Source organism: Schistocerca serialis, chromosome 2 (genome assembly GCF_023864345.2).
Source record: "Schistocerca serialis cubense isolate TAMUIC-IGC-003099 chromosome 2, iqSchSeri2.2, whole genome shotgun sequence".
NCBI lineage: Eukaryota > Metazoa > Arthropoda > Insecta > Orthoptera > Acrididae > Schistocerca > Schistocerca serialis.
Window position 1 is genome coordinate 665785125 of NC_064639.1, and position 19702 is coordinate 665804826.

Genomic DNA, 19702 nt, shown 5'->3' on the forward strand with positions numbered 1-19702 from the left:
TGTCTTGGATAGCCAAGACAGCCCGGCTTTTTCCTGTGTAGGCTTTATAGATTGAGCAAGCAGATGTAGCAGTTCACTGTATTGTTTTTTAACACCATGGCATTTTATGACATTTAGCATCATTTTGTGAGGCTGGTTCTGAATCACAGCTCTCTTTCCATGGACAGGCATCGAAATAGTTGAGAGTCTCAGCCTCAATGTAGTAGCATCACATCCATCACTCATTTTCAATATAAATACATAACAAACAGCTTCACATGTCACAAACTGGCACAGCAGAGTTAATTTGGAAACAGTATGTTTACAACAATATTGGTGGGCCAGCACTCACTTTTGAAAGCTAAGCTTGGTAGCAACTGGAAATGAGAGAATATCATTCCATAGTCATTTACAGCCTTTTGATTTTTATTGATGCAGTGACTCCTATCAGCCTACGCACCGTAACACTTCATAAAGTGAAGATATAATACTAATCTTAGCTGTCATTGTGTATACTGAGCCATTCAAGCTTATCTTCTGCAATGTAACTAGAATTTTCTTTAGCAGTATTTACAATATTTCAGAAATTTGTGAAGGATTTTCAATACCCAACAATAACGGAATATGTAAAGAATACTCTCAATATTTATATTTTATACACAGAGGCAAAACAGCCAGTCAGGTCACAGAGTCCAGGAACACTTTCAGTGAAGACACTTTTTGCTTTTTAGAGCTATTTGCTAGAAGTTTTTGCAGAGTATTTGTGTTCTTTATTCTACTCTTGTAACCAGTCTTGGTACTAAGAGGAGTACTCTTTTGTCTCACAGAAACACTTCCAGCAGTTGAACTTTTCGAATTTATTTTCCGCGCAGGACTAGAAATTCCTACTGGACTGTTCTTAATTTTGGTGGAAAGAGGGGTGCAAACAGAGGGTTTTAGCCCAGCAAATGGATCACGTTTCTTTTTCTTTTTCTTCTTGCTTGGTGTCTGTGTTTCATTATATTCAGGGGCTGATTCCGATTCTTTAGCTTTGTACAAATTGGTGAATGGCTTCTTGGAAGAAATTATTGTCTTCTTGTGGCATTCAAGGCACGTGATAATCTAGAAAAGAAAGAAGACACACATAAGTGAAGTTGTAAATGATATTCTAGATATTAACAATGACACAAAAATGGGCATTAAGGGAAAAAAAAAACAAATAAAAGAAATTGAGTACAATGTTAATTACGAATCTACCTATGGTGTATTCCAATTGAAAGACACTTGTTTTACACACCAGGTGAGTGTCATGCTTAATTTATTAACTGCATAAGACTTATTAAATTTCTGCCATATTCTCCTTGCAACTCTTTCTGCATGGACATTATGTTACAAAGGATTTATGATTATATTTCAGTGTGCTTACAGACCTGTTTAAAAAGTTCAGCTAAGAAACTGGAAACTACTGCAGCTTAACTATGACCTGGATGAGATACTGCACTGACTGTTAATTACACATGTTAACTAAATGTAAAAGGATCTTGCCTGGAATACTTTTACTGTATTCTAATAGCCACTTAATGTCAAATTAGTCATAAAAATTATTAAAACATAAAATATAAACTAAAACATAAAATATAAACAAAAACATGAACAAAAACTAGCAAACCAATAAAGAAAAAGGCTACTTTCAAGCAGAAAAGTTACTTTCATTATTTTCAAGGTTCAAGTGAACAAGACGGCAGATACCTCTCGATTTGGTTTATACGAGAGTTGTCTCTACTGCCAGACAATCTCAGCATTTCTTCTTCATTCCTTTTAATTTTTGTGTGTGCCACATCAATATTTTGTCTATGCATTTATTTTATGCCAAACAGTAATGCATCTTTGACTCTCTCTTATATCTAGCTAGGAACCCAGATTCCTTTTATAATTGACATTGTAATGTGCTAGCATATTATGTACACATGAGAATAATGACACTCGTTATAGTCACTATATAGAGGTGGCACTCAACGGCATACAGGCAGATTTAAAAGTAGACTGGAGCCACGGCAGTTGGAAATGACAGCAGACATGTATGCGAGAGCTGTGCATACACTCCTTCATCTGATGACAGTCTGTGTGCAATAGCCAAATAATATCAACAGTCTACTTTTAAATGTGCATGCCTGCCACTCAGTATCTCCTTTATGTCATAAGTATCAATCTACCATAATTCATACAGCTGTTATTCCATCCTGGATTTTCCACAGCTTAACAGCAGCTATACTAATGAACATAATAAGTATATTGTTCCTGTAAAAAGGAAGTAATGACATTCTTACAAAAGAAATGGTAATGGTACAGTAGGAATAATGACTTGGAAGGAAGTTAATGTGTCTGGTGACAATGGAGGAACATTAAAGAAAAATTTAGCAGAAGAAATAACAAAGGAAAAAGAAGAAGAAAGAAATAGGACTGGTGAAACTGGGATAGAGATGACATGGAACAGAGGCAATATTTCGCTGTATCACAGATGGAAGGCAGCTGGGATATGCTGGGAGTTGGTTACATGTTCTGTAGATAATTTGAATGATTTATTTTATCAAAATATCATTTGAATGATCCGTTTATGAAAATTACATGGAATGAGACAGTTTACACTATATGTATACATGATTCATGTTAATACTAATGAACACATTTTTGGTCCTTCTCACGTAGGTACTCTCAGAAACAAGTTATTTCTTTTTCTGCTGGCTACCAGTTTGTAAGAACAAATCCATCAATGGGATAGGAGCATTTGTCCAGGAGAAATGATTTCAAGTTAGATTTAAAACTTGTTTGTTTTGCTATCTGTTAGACATGTTTTATTAGTGTGCAAATGATCAAAAATTTTTGTTGCTACATACTGAACTCCTTTCTGAGACTCTGACAGTTTTACTAACGGGTAATAAAGGTTATTTTCCTCTCTAGTATTGAAGAGAGACATAATTGTTTTTCTCACATTGTTTAGATTATTTATGATGCCTTTCATTAGCGAATAAATGTATTGTGACAGCACAGATAAAATGGTTAGCTCCTCAAAGAGGAACCTACGTGACATCCATGGGTAAACACCACATATTATTCTTACTGCTCGCTTTTGTGCAATCAATACCTTCTTTCCAAGTGGTGAGGTATCCCAGAAAATTACTCCATAAGACATTATTCAGTGGAAATATGCAAAATATGTCAGGAGCTTGATTTGTTTGCTTCCAAGATTAGCAATTACATGAAGAGAAAAAGAAGCTGAACTTAATTGTTTGAGAAGCCTAGTAATATGCTTCTTCTTCCAGTTCAAGTTTTTATGAGTATGTACACCCAAAAATTTCGAGCATTCTATCCTATTTACTGACTCCTGTTCATGTGCTATATGAATCGTTGGCATGATTATTTGTTGTACAGTACTGAATTAGTGTGATTTTCAAAATTTTGGGAAAGTCAATTTTCTGCAAACTACTTTATAATTCTTATATTATTTACCATCTCTTCTGTTGCTTTCACTCTACTGGGATTTACAATAACACTACTATCATCTGCAAAAAGTACCAATTCTGCTTGTTTAATGTTAATTGGAAGGTCAGTCACACACAAGGTGAATCACCCAAAACTCAAAGAAATGGAAAGTGCTATTGATGTGCAGTTTTCACGGAATGAATTGGTATTCAGGGGCTTGTATTTTTAGCCAATAAACAGATTGGAATAATACTTAGAAAGTTTATTTCTTGTGCAAACATATACTTTTGTTAATGGAACAATGCCTATTGACATTAAAAAATTAAAAGTGTAGGGTAAATTAGAATGTCAGTAGTGCTTGTTGCAGGATTCTAGTGTGAGCTGTTTATGAGATATTTTATTTTGAAAAATTCCCACACCAGCACTTGTTTGTACCAGTAAACCTGCGTAGTTGCTAGGTACGCTGCTGTTATGTTTACTTACAGTGTGCTTGTGTGTTCCATGAGTACATTGTGACTTGCCAGTCAATCAGTGTATGACAGTCTAAGCAATAGGTTATGAGTGGATGATGAGATTTGTCAGGTTAGAAAGGTTAAGATACTCATGGTGTATGGAGAATGTAGGAAGAACGCAGTTTATTCTTATACAGTGTATGTGGCACAATATCCCAATAGACATCAACCAACTTGGCAATTATTTTATGAATTTCTTCAGCCAGTTATGTCACAGTGGTAGTGTACCAGCTAGACAATATAACAGAAAGAAACAAGTGATGACAGAAGAGGGGCAAGTTAATGTTTTTGTTGCCGTTGCAGTTGATCTGTACCTTAGCTCCTATACAATTGTACGAGGAAATGGCAAGAGTCAGGCAAGTGTCCTATGCATTCTCTGTCAACATAGGTGCCATGCCTGTCACATCTCTCTCCACCAAGAGCTGCATGGAAACAATTACGAGAATCATGTTAACTTTTGTACATGGACTTTACGACAGGATATTCCAGATGTATTATGTGCCTTGTTTAGTGATGAAGTCACATTTACCAATCATGGACTGATAAACTGCTCAAACACACATACTACTGGTCTGTTGACAATCCCTGTTGGCTTTGTCAGGTGGGATATCAGCATCCATGGAGTGCAAATTCGTGCTGTGGGATAGTGAACCATCAGCTCATAGGTCTGTTTTCCACAACATAACACTGAATGCAGAAAAGTATCACAGCTCCCAATAGATCACCTTCTGCGGATGCTAGAAGATGTACCTCTACAGACTAAGCTGTGGTACCAACATTATGGCTCTCCAGCCCATAGTGCACAAAGTACTACAGCATGTCTTCATGAATTGTTTCCAAATTGTTTGGTTGGACACAGAGGACCTGTTCCTTGGCTGGTTTCTTTCCAGGATTTACAGCACATAGACCTTTTTCTTTGGACAAAGCTGAAAGATGCTGTCTACAATGGCATATCAACCACACTCAATGATGTAATGCTGCTGCCTGGTTGTACATCTTCACTGAAATGCTAGCACATGTGCAGCATCTTTCTGTGCCAGACTGGAAGCACATATTGCCACTGCTGGTGGTCGTTTTGAACACAAGCTGTGATGGTCAACTGTCTCATTACTGTCAGAATCCGCACATCTAGTGTATGCACATGTGTTGTTCTTTGGCTTGCGATACCACAGGTATTGTACAAGTGTTGGTATGGGAACTTTTAAAAATACGATACCTTGTAAATGACACACACTAGGATCCGCAATGCACACCCGTGACATTCTAATTTATCCTACTTGTATATTGTTAATGTCAATAGGCATTGTTCCATTTAAAAAGTGTATGTTTGCACAAAAATACACTTTCTAAGTATTATCACAATCTGTTGATTGGCTAACGCTGTGAGCCACTGACTACCAATCCATTCTGTGAAAACAGCACATCAGTAGTACTTTCCATTTTCGCAGTGTTTGTGGTGCAAGTTTTGGATGATTCAACCTGTATAAAAGGAATAGCAGTAGACCCAAAATTGAAACCCTATGGGACTGCCTTTGTAATTTCTCCTCGGTCACTAAATTTTCTACCCTTCCAACATTGTTTGAATTAATCAACACAACCTTTTGCATTCTGTCTGTTAAGTATGATGCAAACCAGCTGTGCAGAAAGCCACCAATTCCATAAAACTCAAGTTTTTCTATGAGTGCAACATGATCTACACAATTAAACTCCTACGAAAGATCACAAAAACTACCATCTGATGATACAATTTGCCCTAAAGCTGGTGGATTCTTTCCAGCTGCTGAGTTTTTCTTCCTCCTCAAATTATTTTTACTTTTTTCCCTTGAAAATCCTGAGATTTATTCTATACTGTAATTTACATCATACGTGCACAACACCTACAAATCTCAAATATTGCATCAGGGCTTATCCAACTTAATTTTATCATCTATTGCTTTCCTTTGCATATTAATTACAAAAAAGAATCTTTAATTTCAGATTTTGTTATCGTTGTTCGTATGTAAACGTATAACTGAATAGTGGCTTCCTGATAAAGTAGATGAAAAATATATAGAAATAAATAAGGCATTCATACAGTCAGCAACAGAAATATGTTAGCAACACTTGCACTCATTTAATTCTGGAGTAATTAACATTGTTACTGAAACAGAAACCTGTAACTAGGCAAACTAACCAGCATAAACTCAACAGAAATTATTCTATATCTGAAAGTCCTTATCAAATAGGATCATCATCTACTATTCAGTTACTCAGAAAAGTAAATCTTTAATTTTAATTTGTAAAAATCCAGTAAACAACAACAGCTAACTTCAGTTTTAATTATTAAGGCATGTTGGAAGCCATTTTAAGTCTGTGATGAGTTTGAAAGAAGAAAAGCCTATGCCCCCCAACACGGGGAAATGTATTGCAGATGATTTAGTACAGATTATCAGGTGGAAAGTGTACAGTGTTTTATTTAAATTTTGTGTTTGGGATTTTCCCCGTCATGATTTAGTGACGGTCTTCAATGACTGACTGTGAATTTGGTAATTATTTTCATTGCAGTGTAAAACTTCAATAATGACCATCATCTACTGTGACAATAGGATCAGACTACAAACAGTTTTATTTCCAATAGTTATTTGCTGTGCATGAAGTTTTTGTATTGATATAAATATTATATTTCATAGACAGTGATTTAAGAACTTTATTCAGTGACTGTTAATGATGCATGTTTGCCATACATGGACTTCAATGTTTAACTATAATAGTGTCAAGTTACTAAATGTTACATATTGTTGGATATCACTCACTATAGCTTATGGTTTTCCATTTATTTGTACTGTAATTATAATAGATGAGACTCAATATGGCCATAAGCAGAAGTTTATTCAACATGTAAGTGCAAGTAAAGTGTTTACTGCAAATTTTCAGTGTGGACTACATTATTAGTAGTATATAATCACCACCACCAACTTTTCAGCCAGATTCGACAGAGTTGCAGCTATGAAGGGCATATTGTACAGGTAATGGGTAGGCTACAAACTGAATATTTTAAACTACATGTAAGAATTCTGTGCATCAGTAAAGCATTGCATGTATCACTAAGGACAATACATATTAAGTTGGAACAGCTTTTCAGAATTCTATCCGAAATTCCATCAACACCACATAAGCTTTTGTTTTCCAGAATTTTTGTAATTCTATTAATTTCAGTGAAGAATATTGACGCTACTTCCACTTACTTAAAGTATTGTCAAATGACATTTTTAATATATTCTCTTGCTTCTTCAAACTTAAACTTTTAATCCTTTTGCTACTACATTTAAGAAGTGATTGTTGAAAGTATATCCAACTTGTGAATTATCAGTCATAACACTGTCACTTACAGAAGCTACATAATTGAAAATGGACATCCTGCTGTCATGTGGTATGCTCGAGCCCAACTGAACAGCTCTGTCAGGAGCGTCAATATGGAGCTGCTTTGGGTGGCTACTTGGACAGGCATCTGTTTGGTTCCTGTTGGTGCTATTGGTAGTTGGGACTTCACAAGGCTTGGCCTGCATCTCAACAGGAAAGGGAAGGGTAAATTGGTCAGGATGATAGCAAAATCTTTAAGGGGATTGGGTGGTGGTGGTTATTGGGACGTTTAAGGGGGACTAAACAGCTAATGTCATCAGTCCCCCAGTCCAAAAACAGGCGAGACATAAATGCACGAAGCAGGTAAAACCCCAAGGGGAAGGAGACTCCCCCCCAGGCCCTAAAAGAACACAAATGCGGTAACGAACACTACAAACACGAAGAGTACAGATGAACACCAGACAAAAAGAAACAGAAGAAAAGAAGATGGCCGGAGACTGGTTGACTGACCACAAGAACAAAAAAAGGGAAAGAGTCAACCATCCGACGACACACAAAAACAGAAACAAACATTGAGAGACGTGAGGACAAAAGACACAGAAAGGGAAAGGTGCAGGACCCCCCTAAATGGAACCATAAAAAGGACTACCATGGATAAAATGTAAAACATTGTCAGCCATGGAGGCATCGTCGCATAAAATCGAAGGCAAAGTGCCCGGGAGATTAAAAGACCGCCGGAGGGTGTGCAGTCGGGGACACTCCAATAAAATGTGGGCGACCGTCAGCCGGGACCCACACCGACACAGGAGGGGGATCCTCCTAACGCAAAAGATGGCCGTGCGTCAGGTAGGTATGGCCGATGCGCAGCCGACACAGGATTACAGAGTCCCTGCGAGAAGCCCGCAGGGAGGAACGCCACACATCGGTCGTCTCCTTGACAGACCACAGTTTATTCGGGGCTGTCATGCCACGCCACTCAACAGACCACATCCCAAGCACCTGACGGCGCAACACCAGCTGCTGATCACGAACCGTAAGGCCGATCTCCAAAGCTGGGGCGTCGATCGCCCCGTTGGCCAGCCTGTCAACACGTTCGTTCCCTGGGATGCCAACGTGACCTGGTGTCCAAACAAAGACCACCAAACGACCAGCGTGGGTAATGGTGGAAACAGACTCCCGAATATAGGACGCCAGAGGAGAAGAGGGATAGCAGAGGTCGATGGCCTGGAGGCTGCTCAGGGAGTCACTGCAGATGACGATGGACGTACCTGAGCAGGAACGCATATGCTCAAGAGCGCGCAATATGGCCACCAGCTCTGCAGTAAAAATACTGCAGCCAGCCGGCAAGGAGCGCTGTTCAACATGGGCAGCATGAGCAAAAGCGTAGGCAGTGCGACCATCAACCAGGGAACCGTCAGTGCAGACAGGATCACAGCCCGGAAATGAGGCGAGGAGCGCAAGAAAACGGCGACGGAGGGCCACAGGCGGAACCGAGTCCTTGGGTCCCTGCGCCAAGTCCAGACGGACGGACGGCTGGGGCAAACACCAGGGAGGCGTAGGTGCACGGACCCGGAAGGGAGGCAGAAGAGGGAATGACCCCAGTTCCGACCGCAGGAGGGACTTGACGCGGACAGCTATGGCAAGCCCAGACCTAGGTCGCCGTTCGGGCAGATGGAGGACCATGGCAGGGAAAAGCAGGCGATGATTGGGATGGCCCGGCGAGCAATGCACGTGGACAGCATAGTCGGCGAGCAGTCGATGGCGGCGAATCCGCAGCGGGGGAACCCCGGCCTTTGGCAGTAGACTATCCACGGGGCTTGTACGGAACGCACCAGTTGCAAGCCGAACCCCACAGTGGTGTATGGGGTCTAACAACTTCAACACTGAGGGTGATGCAGACCCATAGGCCAGGCTCCCATAATCAAGCCGGGACTGCACAAGGGCTCTGTACAATCGCAGCAGCGTGCAGCGATCTGCACCCCAAGACGTGTGGCTAAGGCAGCGGAGGGCATTGAGGTGCCGCCAGCATTTTTGCTTCAGCTGAGTAATATGAGGAACCCATGTGAGGCGGGCATCAAACACGAGTCCCAAGAAGCGGCAAGTGTCCACCATTCCAAGCAGGTGGCCGTCGAGGTAAAGTTCAGGATGAGGGTGGACCGTCCGACGCCTGCAGAAGTGCATAACTCGAGTCTTGGCTGCAGAGAACTGAAAACCATGAGTCAGAGCCCATGATGCAGCCTTGCGAACGGCGACTTGCAGCCTGCGTTCGGCGAGCAGCCAGACCATTAATGGCCACTAGAAATAAGGAGACGCTCAACACCGAGCCCTGCGGGACCCCATTTTCCTGTATATAAGATGTACTAGAGGCGGCACCGACTTGCACCCGGAAAGAGCGGCGCAATAAAAAGGTTTGAAGAAAAGCCAGGAGCCGACCACGAAGACCCCACTCATGCAACGTGGCGAGGATGTGATGCCTCCATGTGGTGTCATATGCCTTCCGCAGATTGAAAAATACAGCAACGAGATGCTGACGTCGGGCAAAGGCCGTACGAATAGCAGATTCCAGCTGCACCAAATTGTCCACTGCAGACTGGCCCCGACGGAAGCCACCCTGGGATGGATCGAGGAGACCGCGCGACTCAAGGACCCAACACAAACGCCGCCCCACCATACGTTCAAGCAATTTGCACAAAACGTTGGTGAGGGTAATGGGACGATAGCTGTCCACCGCCAGTGGGTCCGCACCGGGCTTCAAGATGGGGACAATAAGACCCTCTCGCAATTGCGACGGGAACACGCCCTCGCTCCAAATGTGGTTAAAGATGGTGAGGATGTGTCTCTGGCAGTCCCTGGAGAGATGCTTCAACATCTGTGCGTGGATGCAGTCTGGTCCTGGTGCTGTATCAGGGCAATCGGCGAGGGCAGCGAGGAATTCCCTCTCGCTGAAAGGAGCATTGTATTTTTCAGAATGACGCGTGCGGAACGATAACGGCGTCTGCTCGGCTCGCTCCTTGAGAGAGCGAAAGGCGGGGGGATAAGTTGCAGTCGCAGAGCTCTTAGCAAAGTGCGCAGCAAGGTGTTCAGCAATGGCAGCAGCGTCCGTGCAGACAGCGCCGTCCAAGGAGATCCCAGGGACACCCATAGGGGTCTGGTGTCCATAAATCCGCCGTATCCGGGACCACACGAGTGAGGGGGAGACACGGGAGCCCAAGGATGGGACATACCACTCCCAGCACTCCTGCTTACGCCGTGTAATAAGATGACGGGCGAAGGCACGGAGCCTCTTAAAGGTGATGAGGGTGTCGAGAGGCGGGTGCCGCCTATGACGCTGGAGGGCCCGCCTACGGTCGCGAATAGCCTCAGCAATCTCCGGCGACCACCAGGGTACAGCCTTCCTCCGAGGGAGTCCAGAAGAGCGGGGTATGGCAGCCTCAGCCGCCGAAATGATTGACGTGGTTAAGACACGGACCACCTTGTCAATGTCACCCTGTGGGGGAGACTCAATGGTTGCCGCGGAAGTAAAACCCGGCCAGTCAGCCCTGTGGAGAGCCCAGCGGGCAGGCGCCCAGAAGAATGACACTGGGGCAGTGACAAATAGATGGGAAAATGGTCACTACCACACAGGTCAGGATGCACTCTCCAGTGGAGGGATGGGACAAGTCCGGGGCTGCAACAGCAAAGAGAGGTCGATGGCCGAGAACGAGCCATGGGCCACACTGAAATGCGTGGGAGCACTGGTGTTCAAGAGGCTAAGGTCGAGCTGAGCCAACAAATGCTCCACGGCACGACCACGGTCATCTGAGACAGTCCCACCCCATAGAGGATTGTGGGCATTGAAATCGCCCAGCAACAAGAAAGGTGGCGGCAGTTGGGCTATCAGAGCAGCCAGGACATGCTGCGCGACAGCACCATCCGGTGGAAGGTAAATACTGCAGATGGTAATAGCCTGTGGCGTCCACACCCGAACAGCGACAGCCTCTAAAGCTGTTTGTAGATGTACAAACTCACTGTGAAGAGAGTTAAGGACATATATGCAGACGCCACCAGACACCCTTTCATAAGCTGCCCGGTTCTTATAATAACCACGGAGGGCGTGGGTTCGCATTGCTGGAAACCAAGTTTCCTGAAGAGCAATGCAGAAGAAAGGGTGAAGGCTGATAAGTTGTCGGAGCTCAGCTAGATGGTGGTAAAAACCGCTGCAGTTCCACTGGAGGATGGCATTGTCCATGTCTAAGTAAGGCGTCACGGGACTTGGAAGGCAGATTACGCCACTGGGTCACCTGCTGCCTCCAACTGAGCACCGGTGCTAGCGCTATCCAAGGCGTCTGAGGGACCGGCGAGATCGAGGTCCTCAGCGGACGCCAGAATCTCCACCTCGTCCTCCGACGCAGGGCGTGGGTTCGCATTGCTGGAAACCAAGTTTCCTGAAGAGCAATGCAGAAGAAAGGGTGAAGGCTGATAAGTTGTCGGAGCTCAGCTAGATGGTGGTAAAACCGCTGCAGTTCCACTGGAGGATGGCATTGTCCATGTCTAAGTAAGGCGTCACGGGACTTGGAAGGCAGATTACGCCACTGGGTCACCTGCTGCCTCCAATTGAGCACCGGTGCTAGCGCTATCCAAGGCGTCTGAGGGACCGGCGAGATCGAGGTCCTCAGCGGACGCCAGAATCTCCACCTCGTCCTCCGACGCAGAGCTTGTAGGAAGCGGTGGGATGGGTGCCACCGCAACGTCGTTAGCCTTGGAGACTTTCTTCTTCTTCTGTTTCTCTCGCTGTGCCTTTGGTGGGTCAGGCTGGGAGGGCTTCACTGGGTCAGTCTCAGGGACAGACGACGACCGTGAGGCCCTACAACCAGGGACCGGTGGTTGTTTGAGCCACTTGCGGCTGTCCGCTTTTGTACCGGTCGGAACTTGTGAAGAGAGATCCCCAAGGGATCCCTTCCTGGCAAGAGGAGCTGAAGAAGACTTACGTTTCTCCGGCTGGGAAGGGGGAACTGATGTCCCCGATGGTTGGGGGGGGGGGGGGGGGGGGGGGGGGAGGTGTTGCTCCTGAAGCAGATGGAGCAGGAGCAACAGTGAGTTTAGTGCCCCCCACCATCAAGGGGGCAGGTGTGGGCCTTCGACTCTGATAGCTGACTGGAGCGGATGGAACTGTAGCAGGAGTGACAGTTGCGGCATAAGAAGATGTCATGCGCACTGGATGAAGCCGATCATATTTCCGCTTCGCCTCAGTGTACGTCAGGCGGTCGAGACTCTTGATTTCCATGTTCTTCCGCTCCTTCTGCAGAATCGGACAGTCTGGCGAGCAAGGCGGATGGTGCGCACCACAGTTCACACAGATTGGAGGCGGGGCACAGGGATGATCAGGATGGGATGGTTGACCGCAATCGCGACAGACGAGGTCGGAAGCACAGCGTGAAGACATATGGCCGAACTTCCAACACTTGAAGCACCGCATCGGGGGAGGGATATAGGGCTTGACATCACAACAGTACACCATCACCTTGACCTTCTCAGGTAATGTGTCACCCTCGAAGGCCAAGATGAAGGCACCGGTGGCAACTTGATGATCCCTCGGACCCCAGTGGATGCGCCGGACGAAATGGACACCTCGTCGCTCCAAGTTGGCGCGCAGCTCGTCATCGGACTGTAAAAGGAGATCCCTGTGGAAGATAATGCCCTGGACCATATTCAGACTTTTATGGGGCGTGATAGTTGCGGAGACATCCCCCAGCTTAGTACAAGCGAGCAAGGCCCACGACTGGGCGGGGGATGCCGTTTTTATCAACACCGATCCGGACCGCATCTTGGACAAGCCCTCCACCTCCCCAAACTTGTCCTCTAAATGCTCTACAAAGAACTGAGGCTTCACGGACATAAAAGAGTCCCCATCAGCTCTGGTACAGACAAGATATCTGGGCGAATAAGTCTCACTTTCATTCAATGCCTTTCGTTCCTCCCATGGTGTGGCGAGGGAGGGGAACGATTTGGGGTCATAAACGTTACCTTTAAAATGGGCCCTCGAACGCTTAGAGACTGCTGGTGGCTGGCCACCAGCAAGAGAAGATGTGCCACGCTTCACTGCGTGTCATCCACCCTGATGCCACCTACTCCGACCAAGGGCCCTCCCCACGGGCGCCACCCAGCCACAGCAAAGGCCACCTGGCAGGATGGCCATTGCCAGGAGTCCCGATGCCCCAGGGAGATGGGCATCTACTCCTTGGCATACGTGGGGAGTTAACGGCGCAGGCATCAGTAGAGCGATCCCTGTGTGGTCAGGGGGCTACAACCAACAGGGTACATGGCGGCCCCACCACAACGGACTGGTTACCGTGCTGGATGTTAGGTGACATGTGGTCCATGGTCGCTGTCAGTATAGAAAGTGGCCCTGCACATTGCTGGGCAGGAAGTGCACGCAGGAGCGTATCCATGCCCAAGAGATGGAGAGCGGGCAGGACTGCAATGCAACGACGAATAAGCTGGCGAAAGTTCTCAACGCAAGATGGACACAATGCACCAAGTAAGGCGCCCTTCTCCAATCGGCTCGCTCTTCGGAAAAATTTGGAGATATGGAGGTCAAACCCGACAGGGGACCATCACATAAGGCCGAAACATTTGAGACTCCTTTTAGTTGCCTCTTACGACAGGCAGGAATACCGCAGGCCTATTCTTACCCCCGAACCCGCAGGGGGGAAGGGGATTGGGGTGGGTAGCACTGAAGCTCATGGGAGTACCTCTTTTTCAGGCTAAGATCAGTGTCCAAGGATTCAACATTGAACAAAATTAAGCTTAACGAGAAGCTCAGACAAGCAAGTACTTGAGATGTTAAAGTATCACAAGATTCTTATATAAGTACACAGAACAATAACGTTAGTATACTGCATTAGAATATCATGGGATTAAAAAACAAAGTAGATGAGTTTCTTGTTTGTTTAGAAGATTTAGAAACTGAGGGTGGAATATTGCACAGCCACAGGTATGAAAAGGCAAAATTTGGTGAATATAAGCTTTCATCACATGTAAGTAGAGCCTATGGAGAGAGGAGGAGTTGCAGTATATATTAAACTTACCATAGTGCAAAAAATTTAGAAACTAAACAATTTTGTGTAGAGCAACATACAGAAGCGCATGGCTGTGAGCTTAAACTAAATAATGGTACTTTTATAATTGTAGCTGTGTATAGGTCCCCGTAGGAAAATTCTTAGTTACTTCTAGTAACTTGGATTCTTTGTTGTGCTATCTGTCAGACACAGGGAAGCAGATTATTATTTTGGGGATGTCAATGTAGATTTTACAGCCCTCCAAAAAAGTGCATTCAATTAATGATTGAACAACTGCAAATTTCAAGGAAAGGTTGCAACCTTTAGACTGGGTTGAGGTGTACAGGGAACCTGATGTTAATTTAAAATTTAACCTGTTTCATGATACCTTTATGAGTAGATTTGAAAACAGTTTCCCAAAGAGAACAGTGAAAAATAATTGTAAGAAATCATCTAAAAAGCCATGGCTTACTAAAGGGATAAAAATACCTTGCAAACAGAAAAGGGAAATTTATCTTATAGCTAGAAGGAGTTATGATCCAGAAACAGTCAACCAGAAGTACGTGCATTAGGTCTGAGATTAGCACCACTGATAATGAAATTAAAACAATTTGGAATATTGTTAAAAGGGAAACAAGACAACCAAGAGCACAAGAGGACTATTTGTATCAAACTGAATGAAAAGTTTGTAAACAAAAAGTCAGAAGTAGAAATATTTTTAATCATTTTTTTGTGTGTTGTCGAGAAAATAGGATCCAGCTGTTCATTAGAAAATACAAGGCTGTACATGGAAGAGGCAATACCTATGCAATTTGATAAAACTGAAATTCACTCCATCTCTCCACCTGAAATTAGGAAAATATTAAATTCACTCAAAAGTAAAAGCTTGCATGGAATTGATGGCATTTCCAACAGAATATTAAAAGCTTGTTCCCAACAGATAAATATATTCTCAGCCACATGCTTAGTAGCTCACTGAAACCGGGCACTTTTCCGGACAGACTGAAATATGCTACTGCATAAAAAAAGGGGATACGTCTGATGCTAACAACTACCACCAAACCTCAATTCTGACAAGTTTATCCACAATTCTTGAAAAAGTAGTGTATTCAAGAATAGCTTCACATATTTGTAAAGATGAAGTACTAACAAAATATCAATTTGGTTATCAGAAAGGCTTTTCAACAGAAAATGCCATATATATGCTTTCACTTCTCAAATATTAAATACTCTGAATAATCGAACAGCATCAATTGGGATTTTTTGTAATATCTCAAAGGCTTCTGACTGTGTGAATCATGAAATTCTTCTAGATAAGCATAAGATTGGTGCTTTGAGTGGGACAGTAAACAAATGATTTAATTCGTATTTAATTGGAAGAATGCAGAAGGTTGAAATTAACAGTACACACAGTCTGCAAAAATCAGCAGAGTCCACTAACTGGGGAGCTATCAAGAATGGAGTCCCATAGGGTTTAGTCTTGGGTCCTTTACTGTTCTTAATATATTTTGATGACTTGCCACTCTGTATTCATGAAGATGTAGAGCTAGTTCTTTTTGCTGCTGATATAAGTATAGTAATCACACCCAACAAACAAGAATTGAAAATAATGTCTTTCAAAAAATTATTAAGAGATTCACTGCAAATGGACACACTAAATTTTGAGAAAACACACTATATACAGTTCTGTACAGTAAATGGCATAACATCATTGATAAATATAGATTTTGAACAGAAGTCAGTTCCTAAGGCAGAATATTCAAAAATTCCTGGGTGTACATATCAATGAGAAATTGAACTGTAAGAAACACATTGACAATCTGCTGAAACATTTAGGTTCTGCTGCTTATGCTATTAAGGTTACTGCAAATTTTGGTGATAAACATATCAGGAACTTAGACTACTAATTCATCATTAAGGAAAAAAGTATTCATTGCACAACAGCATGTAATCAGAATAATAGCTGGAGCCCACCCAAGATCACCTTGCAGACATTTATTTAAATAACTTGGGATATTCACAGTACCTTCACAATACATATATTCACTTATGAATATTTGTTATTAATAAACCATCTCAATTCAAAAATAATAGCAAAGTGCGTAGCTACAACACTAGAAGAAAGGACGATCGTCACTATTCTGGGTTAAATATGACTTTAGCACAGAAAGGGATGAATTATGCTACCACAAAAATCTTTGGTCATCTACCAAAGAGCATTGAAAGTCTAACAGACAGCCAACCAGCATTTAAAAACAAATTAAAAGAATTTCTGAATGACAACTCCTTTTATTCAACATATGAATTTTTTGATATGAAATAGCAATTGCAAAAGATTAGATAATTTTTTTAGATATGAAATAGGAAAAAGAATTTCTGCACAAAGAAAATTTATGTTAAGCTGACACATCAAACATCATTACCGAATGTCGTATTCACAATCTACGGAACAAGTGTTAATGTAATGTAACAGCAGCAAAAACTACAGTATCCTCTTGAATGTAGGATGGTTTTGGATCAGATGTGAAATGCTGGGTCGTTTGTTCAACAGATTTATAGCCGAGATGAAAAAAGAAAAAGACAGAGTCATACACAGGTATAGCCAAGATGCTTATTATGCCAGTCCTGCACTGCAGATATGGAACCATTTTAGTTAAGTATGAAAGAAAAACAGGAAGCAACATATAGATCTGGCAGAGAAATTTAGTTTGGATACTGGACTTAATTCAGGATTCAGTACAACCATCCTTGTAAACATTATTCTGAAATGGTACAGTACTGAAGGTAAAAATTTTAAAAGTATCAAATAATAAAATTGCAGTGGTTGGTATTTTCTGCAACCTATCTAAGGCATTTAACCATGAGATCCCTGTATTCTCCTAGATAAATTGAGGTTTCCTGGGATTAATGGTATAGCAAATCAATGGATGACACCTTATCTAGCCAAAAGAATGCAGAAAGTTGTACTTAGTAATTCAACAAATGTAGTCCAGAGACATTATTCTGATGTGGAAGAAATCACATATCGGGTTCCCTTGGCTCAATCTTAGGTTCACTATTGTTCCTCATACATGTAAACGATCTTCTGTTTAATATACAATAAGCAGAATAATCTCTTTTTGCAGATGACACTAAAATCGTAATCAATCCAAGCGTACATAGTTAAACAGAAGAAATGGTACAGAATGTTCTTAAAAGGACAATTGAGTGGTTTTCTGCAAATAGCCTCATCCTCAACTTTGAAAAGACTCACCATATTTAGTTTGGGGTAGTACACAAATGGTAAGTTTAACACATAGTGAAGAAATAATAAATAGGGTGGACATTTCAAACTTCTTAGGTTTAAACTGGAGAATGTACATTTAGTTCAGCCACATTTGCACTTGGAATCATAGCAAATCTCGGGGAGAAACAAATCAGTAAATTGACACATTTTGCTCATTTTCATCCAATAATGTCACATGGAATAATGTTCAGGGTTACTCATCCTTAAGAAAGAAAGTCTTTGCTGTTCAAAAACATGCTGTAAGAATAATATGTGCTGCATGCCCACAATTATCTTGTACACATATGATTAAAGAGTTGGGCGTTTTGACTACAGCTTCACAATATATTTATTCCCTCATGAAATTTGCCATATAAAATCCAGCGCAGTTTGATAGGAATAATGCAGAATTACAACACCAGAAAGAAAAATGACATTCATTACTCTGCATTAAGGTTGTATTTAGCACAAAAAGAAGTGCACTCTGGTTCAACTGAAATTTTTAACCGCTTATCCAGTGTCTGAAAGACAGTAAAGTAAAATTTGAAAATAAACTGAAAAATGTTTCTCCTCGATGACTCCTTTTATTCTGTAGAAGAGTAACTATTATTGTAACTTGTAAAATGTGGAGGGGAAGAACTACTTACCTCTGAACATTTTTAAAAAATAAAATAAAAAACCTATAAATTTTCAACACATAGGCACATTTATTTCCGATGTGAATGTAAAATGATCATTCCACATCATTATGATTTATCATGCAAATGGTCCATTGAGCATGAAAGTACTTACATAAATAAATGAATAAGTTGGAATACTTCCACTAGTTGATGTGAAATGAGGAGAATTTTATGATGGACCACATTGTGAAAGGGAACAATGCTGCTAGTAATATTAACTCATTGCAAGCACATTGCGTTTGTTCTGAGAATACTCAGCACAGTGAGACGCTGTGTCAAATGATACCAGCTAAATGTGTAAAAATTAATGGGACATTATTTCTAATTAAAAGACTGTATACAACACGGCACAATCTAATAAGTTCTGCATATACATTTGTGACAAGTATATACTTCCAATCCTATAGCTGTCCAGCATCTAAGTAAGATATCATAAATCAAGGTGAACAACATGTTTTGCTATTTATGGGAATAAATTATCTGAACAAGGAATTACAAACAGGCAAGTTGTCAAGAACACTTTTGTCTTTCTCTAAGATTTGCATTATTCGATGACAGAGCCTAAGTTGATCTTGATCATCAACAGATTTGAATTACATCCCATCAGAACACCTGGCACATGACACAATATAAATGAGGGTAAAAACATCAGTAGCACAGTTACTTCACCACACAGTGGACATAATGAACTTTATAGTTTTAATGCATAGGCTTAGAAAATTTCTCTGTAAGACCGGGACAGGTAGATATATGTGTGTGGCAGATAGCTAACTGTCATACGACAAGCAAACCACAGAGTAGAAATGGAATATAAAAGGAATGCATGCCATAAATTAGGTGAGAAATTACAGGGTGGTGCACAAAGTATCGTCAAAAGTAATTCTGTTTTTGAATCTTTAACACTGGCATGTTACCTTTCAAATTGTCCACATAATGTTGTTTGTTGATAGGAACAGCGAGTGAAACCATGAGCTTATAATAATGAAAGATAAAGGAAAGCCGATTGTTGCACAAAAAATGAAGATAGGGCTACTATTCTTAGAAACAAAGAATACAACAGTGACAGGAAAACATTTTTCTGATCACATTGGTACAATGTGAGCATCTTATCCACAGAATCTTCGAAGATTACTTCACTTAGTCGAATATACTAGACAACACAAAGTAATGCTAGTGATTTTTTGTCACATTTTGAGTAAATCAATTGGACCCAGAACAGTTAGAAATCTCATATCATAATAACTGTAAGCTTGTGGCAAGATGTATAAGACAGAGATTTCAGTTTGCAAATAAAGGCCAACAATCACAATCCTGGCAGAAACGACTGATTTTTAACATTCTTAAATAGGGCTCTTTTACAAAATTGAATTCCTCACTATCCTAAACTGCTGGAGTTTTAAACCACTTCTGAGCAACGACAGAGAGAGACAT

General features: G+C 42.0%; 1 protein-coding gene across 1 annotated transcript in view; it reads right to left on the reverse strand.

Moving 5' to 3' along the window:
• Positions 1-383: 383 nt before the first annotated feature.
• Positions 384-19702, reverse strand: part of LOC126457754 (uncharacterized) — a 34363-nt gene continuing 15044 nt past the window's right edge. The window contains exon 3 of the mRNA XM_050094310.1: positions 384-1080. Within this exon, the coding sequence (XP_049950267.1) occupies positions 658-1080 (423 nt within the window). The 3' untranslated portion in view covers positions 384-657. The remainder of the gene's footprint in view (positions 1081-19702) is intronic.